Source organism: Dasypus novemcinctus, chromosome 30 (assembly GCF_030445035.2).
Source record: "Dasypus novemcinctus isolate mDasNov1 chromosome 30, mDasNov1.1.hap2, whole genome shotgun sequence".
In the NCBI taxonomy this organism is placed as follows: domain Eukaryota; kingdom Metazoa; phylum Chordata; class Mammalia; order Cingulata; family Dasypodidae; genus Dasypus; species Dasypus novemcinctus.
In genome coordinates, this window is record NC_080702.1 from 23,627,230 (window position 1) to 23,644,564 (window position 17,335).

At 34.2% G+C, this 17,335-nt stretch overlaps 1 protein-coding gene across 10 annotated transcripts in view; it reads left to right on the forward strand.

Moving 5' to 3' along the window:
• LOC101415219 (butyrophilin subfamily 3 member A2-like) overlaps nucleotides 1–17,335 on the forward strand; it is a 158,620-nt gene that overhangs the window by 62,714 nt on the left and 78,571 nt on the right. For all 10 annotated transcript variants that reach the window (XM_058290217.1, XM_058290219.1, XM_058290216.1 and 7 more), the window contains exons 8-10: nucleotides 3,249–3,269; nucleotides 7,710–7,730; nucleotides 11,283–11,303. In XM_058290217.1, coding sequence (XP_058146200.1) covers nucleotides 3,249–3,269; nucleotides 7,710–7,730; nucleotides 11,283–11,303 — 63 coding nt within the window. The remainder of the gene's footprint in view (nucleotides 1–3,248; nucleotides 3,270–7,709; nucleotides 7,731–11,282; nucleotides 11,304–17,335) is intronic.

Sequence of the window (17,335 nt, forward strand, 5' to 3'; positions counted from 1 at the left end):
GTATGTCAATGAGAAGACAGCATGTGCAGGGCAGGGAGCAGAGAGCACTTTACACTCTGGGTTAAGCAAATACGTGATTTTATCAGGGTTTACAAATATTGACCAGGGAATTCAGGTGAAGAAAACTCAATCAAGAATACAAGGTATGCGGACATCGTGGATCCTCACAGGGCCCACTGGGTGGAATGGAGGAGAGTATGGGCCATGATGTGGACCATTCTCTATGAGGTGCAGAGGTGCCCAAAGATGTACTTACCAAATCCAATGGATGTGTCATGATGATGGGAACGAGTGTTGTTGGGGGGGGAGAGGGGGGGTGGGGGGGTGGGATTGAATGGGACCTCACATATATATTTTTAATGTAATATTATTACAAAGTCAATAAAAAAAATTAAAAAAAAAAAAAAAGAATACAAGGTATGTAGGCAAAGACCTGGAAATGCGAAGTTTCTTGGGGGCATGTTAAGTTTTGAAAACATTGTTGACAAAGGATCATCATTAATAGATTTATATTTTAAATTGTCAATTTTATTGAGTGAAAGAATGAATTAGATGATTAGAGTTAAAAGGTTACAGAGAGAAAAGTTAAATGGAATTCTCTTAGGAGAAATACTCATATAAAAAAAATAGGTCCAAAAAGCCAATTAATATTAACTTATTTTATATTCAATAGTTGTTCTTCAAAGCCACAAATTGTTTTTTTTCTTTAGTTGTTAAGCAAATCCATTAGTCTCTTACCTATTTAATGAAAATTTTTCCATTGAAGAGAGAATTCTCACGTAACACTTCTTCATTTATTTATTTAATTTTAACTGTATTTTTAGATAAATTATAGACTTATATTTAAGAAAAAGTATACAAAAAGTATAGGGAATTCTCATATAACCCCTCTCCCTTACACCCAAACACCGTTATCCACATAAGTGAAATCATAGATTATTATGGTATAGTTGGTACAGGCGACAACTCATGTTTTCCAGGTCTTTGAGCTTGCCCTAAACAACCAACAAAATGATGAACATTGACAGCTCCCATGCCAAAAAATGGGTAATGGTTGTAGCTGCAGACAGGATAATTCCTCCCATCAGCTTTGTGGTATCTGCATCCCCTCTCATCCTGGTGCTCTCTGCTTCCTTTTAAGTTTTATTGATTAATTGATTATGTCTTTGTTCACCCATCCATTCACTCACTCATTCATTCATTGCCTCGTTCATCTTGATTTATCTCAAGGCAAAGAAAAGTAAATTATTATTAGATTAATAGAAGAGTAGGATCTAGAGTCATACAGTCTGGGTTTTAATTCCAGCTCTATTACCTAGAAACTCCATGATTTTGCAAAGTATTTTTAACCTCCTGTGTCATATTTATTTTTTATTTGTAAAAGACTATGTTAATGGTATTTATGACTTGGGATAATACTCTGTATTAATATTTCATATATCTAAAAATCTTAACAAATATTAGGTTATTAATAGCAGTGGTAGTAACAGTAATAGTAATTTTCATGGCTTTAGAAATTGAACCTGGAAAAGTCAAGACCATTTTAAGGCACTATTCAGGATATCATGAAATCAAAATTGATCAACTCTAATTATTTAGTTTTCCCTCAGTTCTTTCTGTAAATTTATACATTGGACAATTTAAATAATCATGTAGGAAATATAATTTATCATCAGACTGAATTATTCTACTCCACATGTTTCCTGTAGTTATATGGACTTAGATACAACCTGGTCCTTACTAAAAATAAAATTTTGATTGTCTTTATACCAAAAATCATTAACTTTTTCAAGTAGAGTTATGAAAGGAAATGTTGATATTGGAGTTCTATTTTCACTATTATCTGCTAATTTTTAATTTTTTTAATCAACTGAACTCTCAAAGAAATGTGCTAAGTTTTAATTGAGTATTTTATATTTATCTGGTAATTCCCTTTAAGGGAAACAATTCCATTGAGAAAATAAGTAAAAATATTCAGCTTCTGTCCAGGATATAGATAAGGAATAAATTTACACTACCCTGATGAATCAGTTTTACTTGGTCCATTTTCCACACACCAATGTTACTGGAACAAAAATATTTTTCTTTCAAAGTCCACACTCCACCCCAAAATAACCCGACCCAGGCGTGGAGACAGAAACCAAAGTGCACATACCATCTGGTTTTCCCAATATTTGGGGAAGTGTGCACCTGCCTTTATTAGCTCTGAATTGACACTGGAGAATTGCCCCATTACACACACTACAACTCACAACATGTGATACACCATGAAGGGAGTTAGCAATGGGTTTGCAGTTTCTTGCAGATTGTTTCCCTATCTTAGTTAACTGCTAGTCCCATCACAGTTTTGGGGGCATCTCCATGCTCATATGAAGTTCCACAACTCTCAAGATAATAGATGACTCCATATTTTCTCAGAGGTCCCCACCTCCCCAAGAGCACAGCCAACTCTCCCCACATGGATATTTCAAGCCAACCTGGGGTTTCCCTTATGCATTTGACTTTGCCTGAGCACAGGCACACAACTGCCACGGTCATTCTGTCTTCTGGCTCATGGCTCACCACTTTTCACAACATATTTCTTGAAGGGCATGAGATGTTGGGGCCAGGAAATGAAAGTACAAACCTGGCATTTAGTCAGGCATAAGCTTTATTGATATTTTGGGACAGGGAGCAATTTTTGACAATGACAGACCAAAGAATAAGTGAAGTTAGCACTCCACATAGAGATAATAAAATGAGAGGTGATTTCTAAGATATTTCAGAACAAGTGCATTCAATAGGGTAGGAGAACAGTGTTCTTGTTAAGGGCACATGAAGCTTACACATGGATGTGGCTATGATTTTATTGCTCTCCTAGGAAGGATGTTTACAAAGAACATTAGCAGCTTTGGTAAGATTATAGTTTATGACACCCTGAATGCACTATTTCCCTTCTGGGGAGGGTTATTCAACTTTAAATCATGACTACTTCATGCAGGCATGTATGTGCTGAAGACTTAGAGATACCAGGGTCACCCACACTATTACATTCATATTGTAAGCAGGAATTTTTCTTACAGTTCATCATGAAACTGGCCATTGCTTAGTATGTATGTGAAATTATATTGACAAATTTTATTTTTTAAAGAGATATTTATAGCTGATTTTTGTGCTTTTAAAATATGTATATCATCTGGTCTGGATTATCTGCAGGTAGAATATGGGGACACTCTCTAACATAATTTTGTTTTAATTTTTTATTTCAGATGAAATAAAAGAACATAATGGTGAGTGATATTTATTTTTGTCTCAGACAGTATTTGAACCTTCAAAATCCAATAATATCTAAATTGCATTTTAAAATTATTATAACAAAATAAAAACTCACAATTAATGAAATGCTTATTGATGTTCTAAAGTAGTGTTAATACGCAATGAAAATATACTTTGTCTATTTCTAAAATTCTAAATATAAGTGTCTCTTCATGGAGTTAGTTACAGGCTTCAATGGAGGTTAAAATGTGCCATCTTGTGCTTTGTGAGAAGTGGGACTCTGATTTCTTTCATCTGCCTCGTTCAGGAACATTCAGTGATTTCTTGTGATTATAGAAATCAACTGTTTAACAAATGATTGGGGTGGAAAACAATAATGGGAAAAGAAAAGAGAATGGATCAAAACTTGCATTGAGGATTCTATTATGGAATAGATGAAATTACATGTACAGAATAAATGCCAAATGAATATTCTAATGATTGGCATGAAGAGGGAACTTGGTGCAATAAGAAAATACACTAGAGGGGTTTGTCCTATATATGAAGAGACAGATTTCCTGAAGAAGTGTTAATAGACAGATTTTATGAAGAAGTGGCAATGAATGGAATAGATAAGTCAACGAGAGCCGGGGTTGTGCAGGGCAGGGAGCAGAGAGCACATTACACTCTGGATTGAGTAAGCATATGATTCTATCAGGGTTTTCACATATTGATCAAGGGATTCTGGTGCAGAAAACACAGTCAAGACTCTAAGGTTTCTAGGCAAAGACCAGAAATGTAACATTTCTTTAGGCATCCTAAGAGTTTTGAACATTGCAGAAAATTACTTTTCAACCCTTTCCTCTCTACCTGGAACCCATGATCTCCCATTTCTCATCCCTCCCTACCTGAATAAATTACTGGCCTAATTTAAATAAAAAAAGAACTTCATGAATAGATTTATATTTAAAATGTCATTTTTATTGAGTTTAAGTATTTCATTAGATATTGCAATTTAAAGGTTGCAGACAGAAAAGTTAAATGGGACCCCCTTTGAAGATACACTCATATAAATGAATATGTCCAAAAATCAATCCATATTGAATTGCTTAATATTCAACATTTGTTCTACAAAGTCACAATTTTCCTTTATTCTTTAGTCATTATATAAATCCCTTAGTCTATTATCTATTTAATGTATATTTTTCCAGTGGAGAGAGAACTCCCTAGTAATACTCCTTCATATATTTGTTTGTTTAATTTTTAAACTATTTTGGAGAAATTTTATATTTATATTTAAGAGAAAATACACAAAATGTAGTGAATTCCCATATCCTCCCCTTGCAACAGAATAGAGTTACGCTTTTTATTGAACTCTTAGTTTAGTGTGGTACTGTCTAGTTCTTTGAGCTTGCTCTAGACAATTAACAAAATGATGATGATGGACAGCACCAATTAAAATATGGAGAGTGTTTGTATCTACATAAAATAATTCCTTCCATCTGCTCTGTGGTATTTGGGTCACCTCTCATCCTTGGTCTCTCTATTTTCTTTTAAGAATTATTTATTTAATTATTCATTCATTCCTTCATTCAACCATTCTATCATTCACTCTTTCACTAATTCATTCCCTCTTTCATTTTGATTTTTCTCATGGCAGAGAAAAGTAAGTGATTATTAGATTAACTTTTCAGAGAAGTAAACTCTAGAAGCAGATGGTTTGGGTATAAATTCCAGCTCTATTTCTTAGAATTTTCATTTTGCAAAGGATTTAAATCTCCTAAGCAATGTTTGTTTGTTTTTCATTTAAAAAGACTATACTAATGGTATTTATGACATAATGTTATATTAGTATTAGAATGTTCATACATCTAAAAATCTTGAAATACATCAGGTTACTAATAGTCGCAGTAATAGTAGTAGCAATAATGGCTTTCATGGTTTTAGTTATTGGACCTGGAAAAGACAAGATGGTTTTAAGATAATATTCTGGACTCTTTGAAAGCTAAACAGATCAACTGTAATTATTTAGTTTTTACCTAGTACTTTCTGTGAATTTACAAATGGAACAATTTAAATGATAATGTCAAAAATACAATTTATCATTCAGGCTGAATAATTCTATTCCAGATGTTTTTAGTTGTTACATTGATGTAGATACAGCCTAGTCTTAATAATAAAATGTTGATGGTCACAGCACCAAAAATTAACTTGTACATGTAAAGCTATGAAAGCATTTTTTGATGTTAGTTACAGTTCTATTTTCACTATTACTCACTAATTTTGATTTTATTTTTATCAGCTGAACTCAGAAAGAAATTTGCAAATATTTAATTTAATGTTTTATATTTGTTTGTTGTACCCTTTAAGGAAGAGAATTCCATAGAGAAAATAAATAACACAATTCAGCCTTTATCCAAGACATCGTTATGGACTAAATTTATACCCTGACGAATCAGTTTTACTTGGTCCAATCTCCAAATACCAAAGTTACTGGAACAAAAATATTTACACCTTCAGAGTTCACTGTCCAGCCCAAAATAAACCTGACCAAGACATGAAGACAGAAATCAAAGTGCACATACCTTTTAGTTTTCCCAATATGTGGAGAAAGGGAAGCCTCCCTTTATTGGTTTTTAAATAACAATGGAGACCTACCACATTGCACACAGTATCACTTCTAACATGTGATGCACCATGAAGGGAATAAGCAATGGGTTTGAAGACTTGCTCCCAGATTGTTTTCCCTATCTTAGTTAACTGCTTCTCTCATCATGGTTGTTGGGGTATCCTCACACAAATGTGTAGTTTCACAATAGTCAACTGAGGAGGTGATGCCATATTCTCTCAGTGGTCCCCACTTGCCCAGGAGGGCAACTAGCCCTTCAAGCATGAACATTACAAGCCAAACCAGGTTTCCCTCTCTGGATTTTCCTTAGTCTGAACACACTCCCACAACTGCCTGTGGACATTCTGTCTCCTGGCTCATGGCTCACCAGTTGTTACAGATCAATTCCTGAAGGGCATGAGATGGTGAGACCATGAGATCAAGGAACACAACTGGTATTTAGTCAGGTATAAGCTTTATTGGGACTTATGTACAGGGAAGAACTTGAGAGTGGCAGGCCTAAGAATAAGTGATGTTAGCACTCCACAAAGAGATGAGAAAATAAGAGGTGATATATAAGTGGTTTCAGAACAAGGACATTTTATAGGGCAGGGGAACAGAGTTCCTTTTAGGGTCACATGCAGCTTACACATGGGGTTGGAGTTTTTTTTTAAGATTTATTTATTTATTTATTTCTCTCCCCTACCCCCCCCCCCCCTGCCCCACACTGGTTGTCTGTTTTCTGTGTCTATTTGCTGTGTGGTCTTCTTTGTCTGCTTCTGTTGTTGTCAGCCGCACGGGAATCTGTGTTTCTCTTTGTTGCATCATCTTGTTGTGTCAGCTCTCTGTGTGTGCGGCACCATTCCTGGGCAGGCTGCACTTTCTTTTGCGTTGGGCGGCTCTCCTTACGGGGCACACTCCTCGTGCGTGGGGCTCCCCTATGCGGGGCACCCCTGCGTGGCATGGCACTTCTTGCACACATCAGCACTGTGCATGGGCCAGCTCCACATGGGTCTTGGAGGCCCGGGGTTTGAACTGCGGACCTCCCATGTAGTAGACGGATGTCCTAACCACTGGGCCAAGTCTGCTTCCCTGGAGATGTTTTTTTTTCTTTTTTTATAGTATTTTTTTTTATTGACTTTGTAATAATATTACATTAAAAATATATATGTGAGGTCCCATTCAACCCCACCCCCCCACCCCCCTCTCCCCCCCCAACAACACTCGTTCCCATCATCATGACACATCCATTGGATTTGGTAAGTACATCTTTGGGCATCTCTGCACCTCATAGACAATGGTCCACATCATGGCCCATACTCTCCTCCATTCCATCCAGTGGGCCCTGTGAGGATTTACAATGTCCGGTGATTACCTCTGAAGCACCATCCAGGGCAGCTCCATGTCCCAAAGACACCTCCACCTCTCATCTCTTCCTGCCTTCCTGGAGATGTTTTTAACACACTTCTAGGAAGGACGTTTACAAAGAACAGTAACAGCTTTGGGAAGATTAGAGTTTATAATACAACCTATATATTATTTCCTTTGTGGGGAAGTTTATTAAATTTTACCTTATATCTAGGTCACGCTGGCACCTAAATGCTGATTTCTTAGGGGGGCCTGGGTTACCCACACTATTACATTCATATTGTAAGCAGGAATTTTTCTTACAGTTCATCATTAAATTGGTCATTGCTTAGTATGTATATGAAATGTTGTTGACAACTTTTATTTTCTAAAGAGGTATTTGCAGCTGATTTTCTTATTGTATGAAAATATAAAACATAGACCTAGATTATATGCAAGAATTGTATGGGAAAGCTTTCTAACATAATTTCCTTTTTATCTTTTATTTTTCTGTATTCAGAGAACTTAATAAGAAACAATGGTAAGTGATATAAAATTTTGTTAGAGACAGTATTTTAACCCTCAAAATCCAATAATATTCCAAAATTGAGTTTTAAAACTATTATAGCAAAATCAAAACTCACAGTTAATGAAATGCTTATTGATGTTCTAAAATAATGTTGAGAGGCAACTAAAATATCTTTTGTCTAATTGTAAATTTCTGAATCTAAGTTTGTCAACATGGAGATAATGGTTATGCTTGAATGGTGGTTAAGATATGCCAGCTTATGCTATGTGAGGACTAGGAGTCTGAGTTCTTTCATCTCTCTATTCAGATAAGGTCACTGATTTCTTATCCATATAGAAATCAGCTGTCTCCTATCAGGTTGGTGTTTGAAAAACAATAATGTAAAACAAAATAAAAATGAGTTTGGATCCCAACTTGCATTGAGGTTTCTCTTATGCAATAGTACAATTATATGGGCAGAATAAATACAAAATTAATATTCTAATAAATGCCATGAAGAGGGAACTTGGTGAAATAAGAATATACACTGGAGGGCTTTGGCTTCTATATGAGAGCAAAGCTTCCCTGAAGAAGTGCTAGTGGAGTTGAGATCAATGGTAATGAATGCCATAGTTAGGTCAATGAGAGCCCACCATTGTCAGGGCAGGGAGAAGGGAGCACACTACACTCTGGGCTGAGCAAACACATGATTCAGTCAGGGCTGACATATATTGACCAAGGGATTCTGGTGCAGAAAACAGTCAAGACTAAAAGGTACATATGTAAAGACAAGGAAATGCAATGATTCCTTGGACATACTTAGAGTTTTCTACACTGTAGGCAGTGGAGCATCATGAACAGATTTATATGTTAAAATTCCATTTCTATTGAGTATAAAGAATGGATTAGATTATTACAGTGAAAAGGTTGCTGAGATAAAAGTTAAATGGAATCCCCTTGGGAGATACCTTTATATAATTAAATACATCCAAAAGTCAATTCATATTATCTTATTTAATATTCAATATTTGCTCTTCAAAGTCACATTTTTTCTCTAGTCATTTTGCAAATCCCTTGGTCCATTATCTATTTAATGAAAATTTTAACAATGAAGAAAGAACTCCCATGTAACACTTCTTCATTTCTTTATTTATTTAAATTTTAAATTTTATTTTTAGAGAAATTTTAAATTTACATTTAAGAAAAAATACACAAAAAATATAGAGAATTCCTATATAATCCCATCTCTTATACTCACACACAGTTACCCTTACTTGTGACCTGTTAGTTTATGTGGTGTATTTGGTACAGGTGACAACTCTTACCATCCAATTCTTTGAGGTTTCCCTAGACAACCAACAAAATGATGATGATTTACAGCTCCCACCCCAAAAAGAAAGGAGTGTTTGTAGTAGCAAACAGGATAATTTATTCCATCTGATGTGGTATCTGGGTTCCCTTTCATCCTGGTGCTCTGTTTTAAGATTTATTTATTTTATATATTTATTTATTCATCCATCCATGCATTCATTCATTCTTTCATTCCTTCATTTATTTTGGTTTATTTTAAGGCAGAGAAAAGTAAGTGATTATTAGATTAATTTTTTGGAAGAGTGGGCTATAGAGTCAGATAGTCTGGGTGTAAATTCCAGCTCTATTACTAAGAAGCTTCATAATTTTACAAAAGACTTTTAGCCTCTAAGTCATTTTTTAAAAATATTATATTAATGGTATTTATGACAGGCTTATGCACAGTATTAAAATTTTCATATATCTAAAATTCTTGACAAATATTGGGTTAAGAATAGTATTGGTAATAGTAGTAGTAATAATAATTTTCATGATTTTCATTATTGTACCTGGAAAAGACAAGATAGTTGTAAGGCAATATACAGGAAAACATGAAAACAAAATGGATCAACTATAACTACTGCGTTTTCCCTCAGTATTTTCTGTGAATTTATAAATTCAACCATTTAAATGATCATGAAGGAATATAATTTATCATCAGACAGAATAATTCTATTCCACATATTTACGTAGTTATTTTGACCTAAATATAATCTGTTACTAAATAACCATATAACTCTGATTGTTGTAACACCAAAAATCAAGACCTTGTTCATGTAGAGCTATGAAAGTTTTTTGACATTAATTACTGTTCTTTTTTCATTATTATATGCTAATTTTAATTTTTTAAATCATCTGAACTCTCAATTAAATGTGTTAAATTTTAATTTAGTATTTTATATTTACCTGGTAATACACTCTTAAGGAAGACAATTCCACAGAGAAAATAAATAAAACAATATAGCCTCTATCCAAGACATGGATGTGGACTAAATATGCACTAACTGATGAATCAATTTTACTTGGTCCATTCTCCACACACCAATGTTACTGGAGCAAAAATATTTTGGCCTTCAAAGTCTACACTCCACACCCAAAATAAAACTGACCAGTGCATGAAGACAGAAATAAAGTGCACATAATTTTTGGTTTTCACAATACATGTAGAAGGGATAACCTTCCTTTATTGGCTCTTAAATAACAGTGGAGAAGTACCACATTGCACACAGTTTCACTTCTAACTTGATACACCATGGAGGCAATCAACAATGGGTTTGATTAAATCCTGTCAGATTGTTTTTGCTATCTGAGTGAACTGCTACTCTCATCAGGGTTTTGGGGGCATCCACATACCCATGTGGACTTCCAGAATAGTCTGTCAAGTAGGTGAAGCCATATATCTCAGTGGTCCCCACCTGCTCAAGAGGGCAGCCACCCCTTGCTACATGATCTTTACAAGCCAACCCAGGATTTCTCCATTGCCTGAACACATGCCCCAAGTGCCAGTGGTCATACTGTCTCCTGTCTCATGGTTCGGCAGTTATTACAACTCAATTCCTGAAGGATACAAGATGGTGAGGCCATGAGACCAAAGAACGCAGCTGGCATTCAGTCAGGCATAAGCATTACTGGAACTTGCAGACAGGGAAGACTATTTAAGAGTGGCAGGCCAAAGAATAAAAGTGAACTTAGCTCTCCACAAAATGAAGTGAAAAAGAGAGCTGATGTATATGTGGTTTCAGGACAAGGACATTCCATAGAGTAGAACAAGAGAGTTGCTTTAAGGGTCACAAGAAGCTTACTCATGAGGTGTGGAGATATTTTTATTGTGCTCCTAGGTAGGATGTTTGCAAATGACATCAACAGCTTTGGGAAGATTATAGTTTATGATACCATCTATGCATTCTTTCCCTTGTGGGGAGGGTTATTAATCTAAACTTATGTCTAGGTCATGGAGGCCCCTATGTGCAAGGACTTAAGGGGAACAGGGTAACCCAAAGTATTGCATTCATATAGTAAGCAGGAATTTTTCTTACAATTCATCATAAAATTGGCCATTGCTTAATATATATATGTGAAATGATATTGACAACTTTTCTTTTTAAAGATGTGTTTATAACTAATTTTCTTGTTTTTATAAAAACATGTAACATCTGATCTGAATTATCTGCAGGTGGCTTATGGGAACCCTTTCTAACATAATTGTGGTTTTATCTTACATTTCTCTTTATTCAGAGGAAACGATAAAAGAGAATGGTGAGTGATATTTATTTTGTCTTAGACAGTATTTGAACATTCAATAATCCAATAATATCCCAAAATTGTTTAAAAATTATTACAGAAAAATCAAAACTAACAGTTAATGAAATGATTACTGGTGTTCTAAAATAATGTAGAGGCAACTAAAATATCTTTTGTGCCCTTGTAAAATTCTAAAGGTAAGTTTTTCAACATGGAGATAGTTGTTAGGCTTAAATGGAGCTTAAGATGTGCCAGCTTGTGCTCTGTGAGGACTGGTACTCTGTGTTCTTTCATTAACCTCCTTCAGATAGCTTCAGTGATTTCTTGTGCATAGATAATAACTAATATCTGATGGGTGCTTGAAAAAGATTGAAGAAGGGAAAAAAAGAATGGATCCTAACTTGCACTGAAGTTTCTGTTATGAAACAGGTGTACATTTACATATACAGAATAAAAGCCAAATTTATATTTTAATGAGTGCCATGCAAAGGAAACTTGATACAATAAGCATATAGACTAGAGGAATATGGCCTATATGTGAGGCTGTAGATTCTCTGAAGAAATGCTAATAGAGTTGAGATCAGTGGTAAAGAATGGAATAGATATGCCTGATAGTCCAGCATGTGCAGGGCAGGGAGCAGAGAGCACACTACACTCTGGGTTGAGCAAACACATGATTCTATGAGGGTTGACACATATTGGCCAGGGGATTCTGGTACAGAAAATACAGTCAAGAATACATGGTATGCAGGCAAAGAACAAGAAATGCAAAGTGTCTTTGGGCATGCTAAGAGCTTTGAACATTGCAGACCAAATGGCATCATGAATAGATTTATATTTTAATAAGTCATTTTTATGGAGTGTAAAGAATGGATTAGGTGATTACAGTTGAAAGGTTGCAGATCAAAAAGTTAAATGGAATCCCATTGGGAGATACACTCATATAAATAAATAGGTCCAGAAAGTCAATTCATATTGACTTATTTAATATTCAAATATTGTTCTTCAAAGTCGCAAAATGTTTTTATTATTTAATCATTACATAAATTCCTTAGTCTGTTTTCTATTTAATGAAAATTTTCTAGTGCAGAGAAATTCCCATGTAACACTTCATTTATTTATTTGTTTAACTTAATTTTTAAAGTTATTTTTAGATTTTTAATATTTATATTAAAAATATACAAAAAGCATAGAGAATTTGCATATATCCCTGCTCTCTTGCATGTACACACAGTTAACATTACTAGTCACCTCCTAGATTATTGGTGTGGTATATTAAGTACAGAACACCTACTGTCAAGTTCTTTTACCTTGTCCTAGACAACCAATGAAATTATGAAGATGGACAGCTCACACACCCCCACAAAAGGAGTGTTTATAGCTGCAGAACTCATAATTTCTTTAAATACTCTGTGGAATCTGTTTCCCTCTCACCCTGGTGCTTTCTTTTCCCTTTAACCATTTGCACACATATGTGTATATATACATATATATATATTTTTATTCAGTCATTGCTTTATTCATTTACTTATTAATTTATTTATGTCTTTATGACTTTATTCCTCAATTCATTCATTCCCTCATTCATTTTGGCTTATCTCAATGCAGAGAAAAGTAAGTCATTATTAGATTCATTTCTTAGAAGAGTAGGCTCTACAGCCTGTCTGGGTTCAAATTCCAGCTCTATTACATAGAAGCTTCATTATTTTGCAAAAGATTTTTAGCCACCTAAGGCAAGATTTGTTTTCTTTTAAGACTATAATAATGGTATTGATGATATAGGGTTATACACAATATTAAAATTTTCATGTTTCTGGAAATCTTGGCACATAATAGATTATTAAGAGTAGTGGTAGTAGTTGTAGCAATAGTAGCCTTGATCATTTATGTATTGAACCTAGAAAAGAAAAGATAGTTTTAAGGCAATAACAGGACACTGTGAAAACAATATGGATCAACTCTATTTAGTTTTCCCACATTTCTTTCTGTGTATTTAAATATCAGACAAATTATAATATGTAGGAATAATAATTTATCATAAAATTGAATTATGCTATTTTAGATTACTTTTGTAGTTGTATTGCCCTAGATACAGCCTAGATACAGTAATATTGATTACTTGTATCTAGGTAATCAACATATTTGATTAGTTATAACAAAAAATCATAAACTTAGTTAAGATTATATCTAATCATAAAATATTGATAATCATAGCACCAAAAATCATTAACTTTTTCATGTAGAGTAGTAAAAGTAATATTAGTTTTTACTAATTAGTTACACTATTTTCACTATTATCCACAAATTCTCATTTAATTTTTTATCAGCTGAGCTCTCAAAAAAAGTGATAAGCTTTAATTTAGTATTTAATATTTACCTGGTAATTCCCTTGAAGGAAGAAAATTTCACTGAGTACAAAAATAACACTATTCAGTTTCTTCCAGGACATGGTTGAGAGCTGCCCTATTGCACACAGTATCACTCCTAATATTTGCTACAGCATGAAGGGAGTCAGCAGTGGGTTTGCAGAGTTGCTTCCAGATTGTTTTCCCTGTCTTATTTAACTGCTAATGCCATCAGGTTTTTGGGACATCCCTGTACTGATGTGGAGGTCCACAACTGTCAAGTAAGTAGGTGACTCCATATTCTCTCAGTGGTCCCCACCTGCCCAAGAGAGCAGCCACGCCTCCTCACATGGACATTACAAGCCAATCCAGGATTTCCCTCTGGATCTTCCCTTGCCTGGGCACATGCCCATGACCGCCCATGGTCATTCTGGCTCCTGGCTCCTGGCTTACTGGTTGTTACAACCCAACTCATGAAGGCATGGGAAGGTGAGGCATAAAGGAGATTTAGTCAGGCATAATCTCTAATGGGACTACCAGACAGGAAAGAATCTTTGACAGTGGCAGGACAAAGAAAAAGTGAACTTAGATCTCTCCAAAAAGAAGTGAAAAAAAGTGGTGATTTAGAAGTGGTTTCAGGACAAGGATATGTCACAGTGTAGGAAAACAGAGTTCCTGTTAGGGTCACATGAAGCTTATGCATGGGGTGTGGAGATGGTTTACTATTCTCCTAGGAAGGCTGTTTACAAAGGACATTCACAGTTTTGGGAAGATTGTAATTGATGATACAATATATGCATTCTTTGACTTCTGGGTAGGGTTATTCAACTTAGGCTTCTGCCTAGGTCATGCTGACATCTAAGTACTGAGGAAATAGGGGGACCTGATACCCAAACAATTACATTCATATAGTAAGCAGGAATTTTTCTTACAAATAATCATGAAAGTGGCCATTGGTAAGTATGTATGTGAAATGATATTGACACTTTTATTTTTTAAAGAGTTATTTATAGCTTTTTTGTTTTTATGAAAATGTAAAACATCTGTTCTGGATTTTTGTTGTGAGTTTATGGGGACTGTTTCTAGCATAATTTTGTATTTATCTTTCAGTTCTCTTTATTCAGAGGAAATAAATAAAAATTATGAGTGATATTTAATTTTGCCTTATATGTTATTTGAACATTCAACATTTAATAATATCCCAAAAATGTTTTAAATTATTATAGGAAAATCTAAACTCAGAACTAATTAAATACTTACTGATGTTCTAAAATAGTGTTAGGTGGCAATTAAAATAACTTTTGCCTAACTGTAACATTCTAAATGTAAATTTCTCAACATGGACGTAGTTGTTAAATTTAAATGGAGGTTAAGATACGGCAGCTTGTACTATGTGAGGACTGGGACTCTGAGTTCTTTCCTCTGCTTCATTCAGAAAAGTTCACGGATTTCTTAGACATTTAGAAATCAGCTAATATTGATTTGTGATGGAAAAAAAAATGGAAAAAGAAAAAAAACAGATTTCAAATCAACACTTACATTGAGGTTTCTATTATGGAAACTTTACAATTACACATTCAAAATAAATACTAAATTTATATTCTAATGAGTGCCATGAAGAGGAACTTGGTGCAATAAGTATATGTACTAAATGGATTTGGCGTATATATATGAGGTCAAAGTTTTCCTGAAGAAGTGATTATGGAGCAGAGTTCAGCAATAATGAATGAAATAGGTGGATCAGTGAGAGCCCAGCATGTGCAGGGCAGGGAACAGAGAGCACACTACACTCTTGGTTGAGTAAACACATGATTCTATCAGGGTTGACATATGTTGACCAGGGTATTCTGGTATAGAAAACTTAGAGAAGAACAGAAGATACGTAGGCAATGACTGGGAAATGCAGTGTTTCTTTGGGCATGCTAACAGTTTTGAACATTGTAGACAAAGGAGCATCATGAATAGAATTATATATGAAAATGTGATTTTTATTGAATGTAAATCATGGATTAAACATTTACACTTAAAAGGTTGCAGACAGAAAAGTTAAGTGGAATCTCTTTTGGAGATAAACTCTTATAAATACATAGGTCAAAAGAGTCAATTCATATTAGCTATGTAGTATTTAATATTTGTTTTCCATGTCACAAATTGTGTTTTTTCTTTAGTCATATGCAAATTCCTAAGTCTATCTATTTAAAGAAATTTTTTCCAGTGAAGAAAGAACTCAAATGTAATACTTCATTTACTTACTTAAATTTTTATTTAACTTTCAAACTTAATTTTAGAGAAGTTTTATATTTATATTTAGGAAAAAATACACAAAATGTACAGGGAATTCACATATAAGTCACCGCCCTTACACTCAAACACAATTAATCCTTTTATTGACCTTCCAAATTAGTGTGGTATACATGGAAAGAGGACAACGTATACTGTAGAGTTCTATGGGTTTGCCCTGTAAAACCAACAAGTGATGATTATGATCAGCTCCCATCTCCCAAACTGGAGAGTTTGTAACAGCAACAGGATAATTCCTTCCACCTGCTCTGTGGAATCAGGGACCCCTCTCACCCTGTGGCTCTCTGCTGCCTTTTAGTAAATATATATAATTGTTTATTAATTAATTAATTAATTAATTTATTTATGTCTTTAATAGTTCATCAATTTAATCATTACAGGATTCCCTCATTCATTCACTCATTCATATTGTTTATCTAAAGGCAGAGAAGAGTAAGTGATTATTAGATTAATTTTTTAGAAGAGTATTTTCTAGTTTCAGATTGTCTGTGTTTAAATTCCAACTCTATTACTTGGAAGGCTTGTGATTTTGCAAAAGATTTTTAACATTCTAAGGCATTTTTTAAAAATTAAGTCTATAATGATGGGATTTATTACCTAGGGTTTAAATTAGTACTAAAATTTCATATATCTTAAAATCTTGACAATATTGAGTTATTAACTATACCTGTAGCAGTGGTAGTAAAAATTGCTTTCATGGTTTTAGTTATTGAACCTGAAAAACGCAAAATGGTTTTAAGGCAATACTCAGGACACATGAATGCAAAATCAATCGACTCTCTTTAATTTCCCCTTAGTTCTTTTTGTGAGTTTAAATATTGGACAAATTAAATGAACACACAGGAAGTATAATGTATAATCAGACTGAATTATTTGGCTCAGAAATTTTTTTGTAGTTATATTGACCTAGACACATCCTAATCTAAAGTAATCATAAAATGTTGATTGTCATAACACTAAAAACCATTAACTTGTTCATTTATGAAAGAAACCTTTGATATTAATTGTATTTCTATAATAATGATAATCTGCTAATTACCATTTATTTTTTATCAGCGGAACTATGAAAGAAATGTACTGTTTTAAATTAGTATTTTATATTTACATTGTAATTCCCTTTAAAGAAGACAATTCCACAATGAAAATAAAAATACACTTCAGCCTCTAACCAGGAGAGGATTATGGACTAAATTTACACTACCCCGATCAACCAGTTTTTCTTGGTCCTCTATCCACACACCAATGTTCCTGGAACAAAAATAAGTTGACCTTCATAGTGTGCACTCCAGCCCAAATTAAACCTAACCTGGGCATAGAGACAAAAACCAAATGGCACATACAATTTAGGTTGCCCAATACATGGGGAAGGGGAAGCCACCATGGCTCTGAAATGGCACTGGA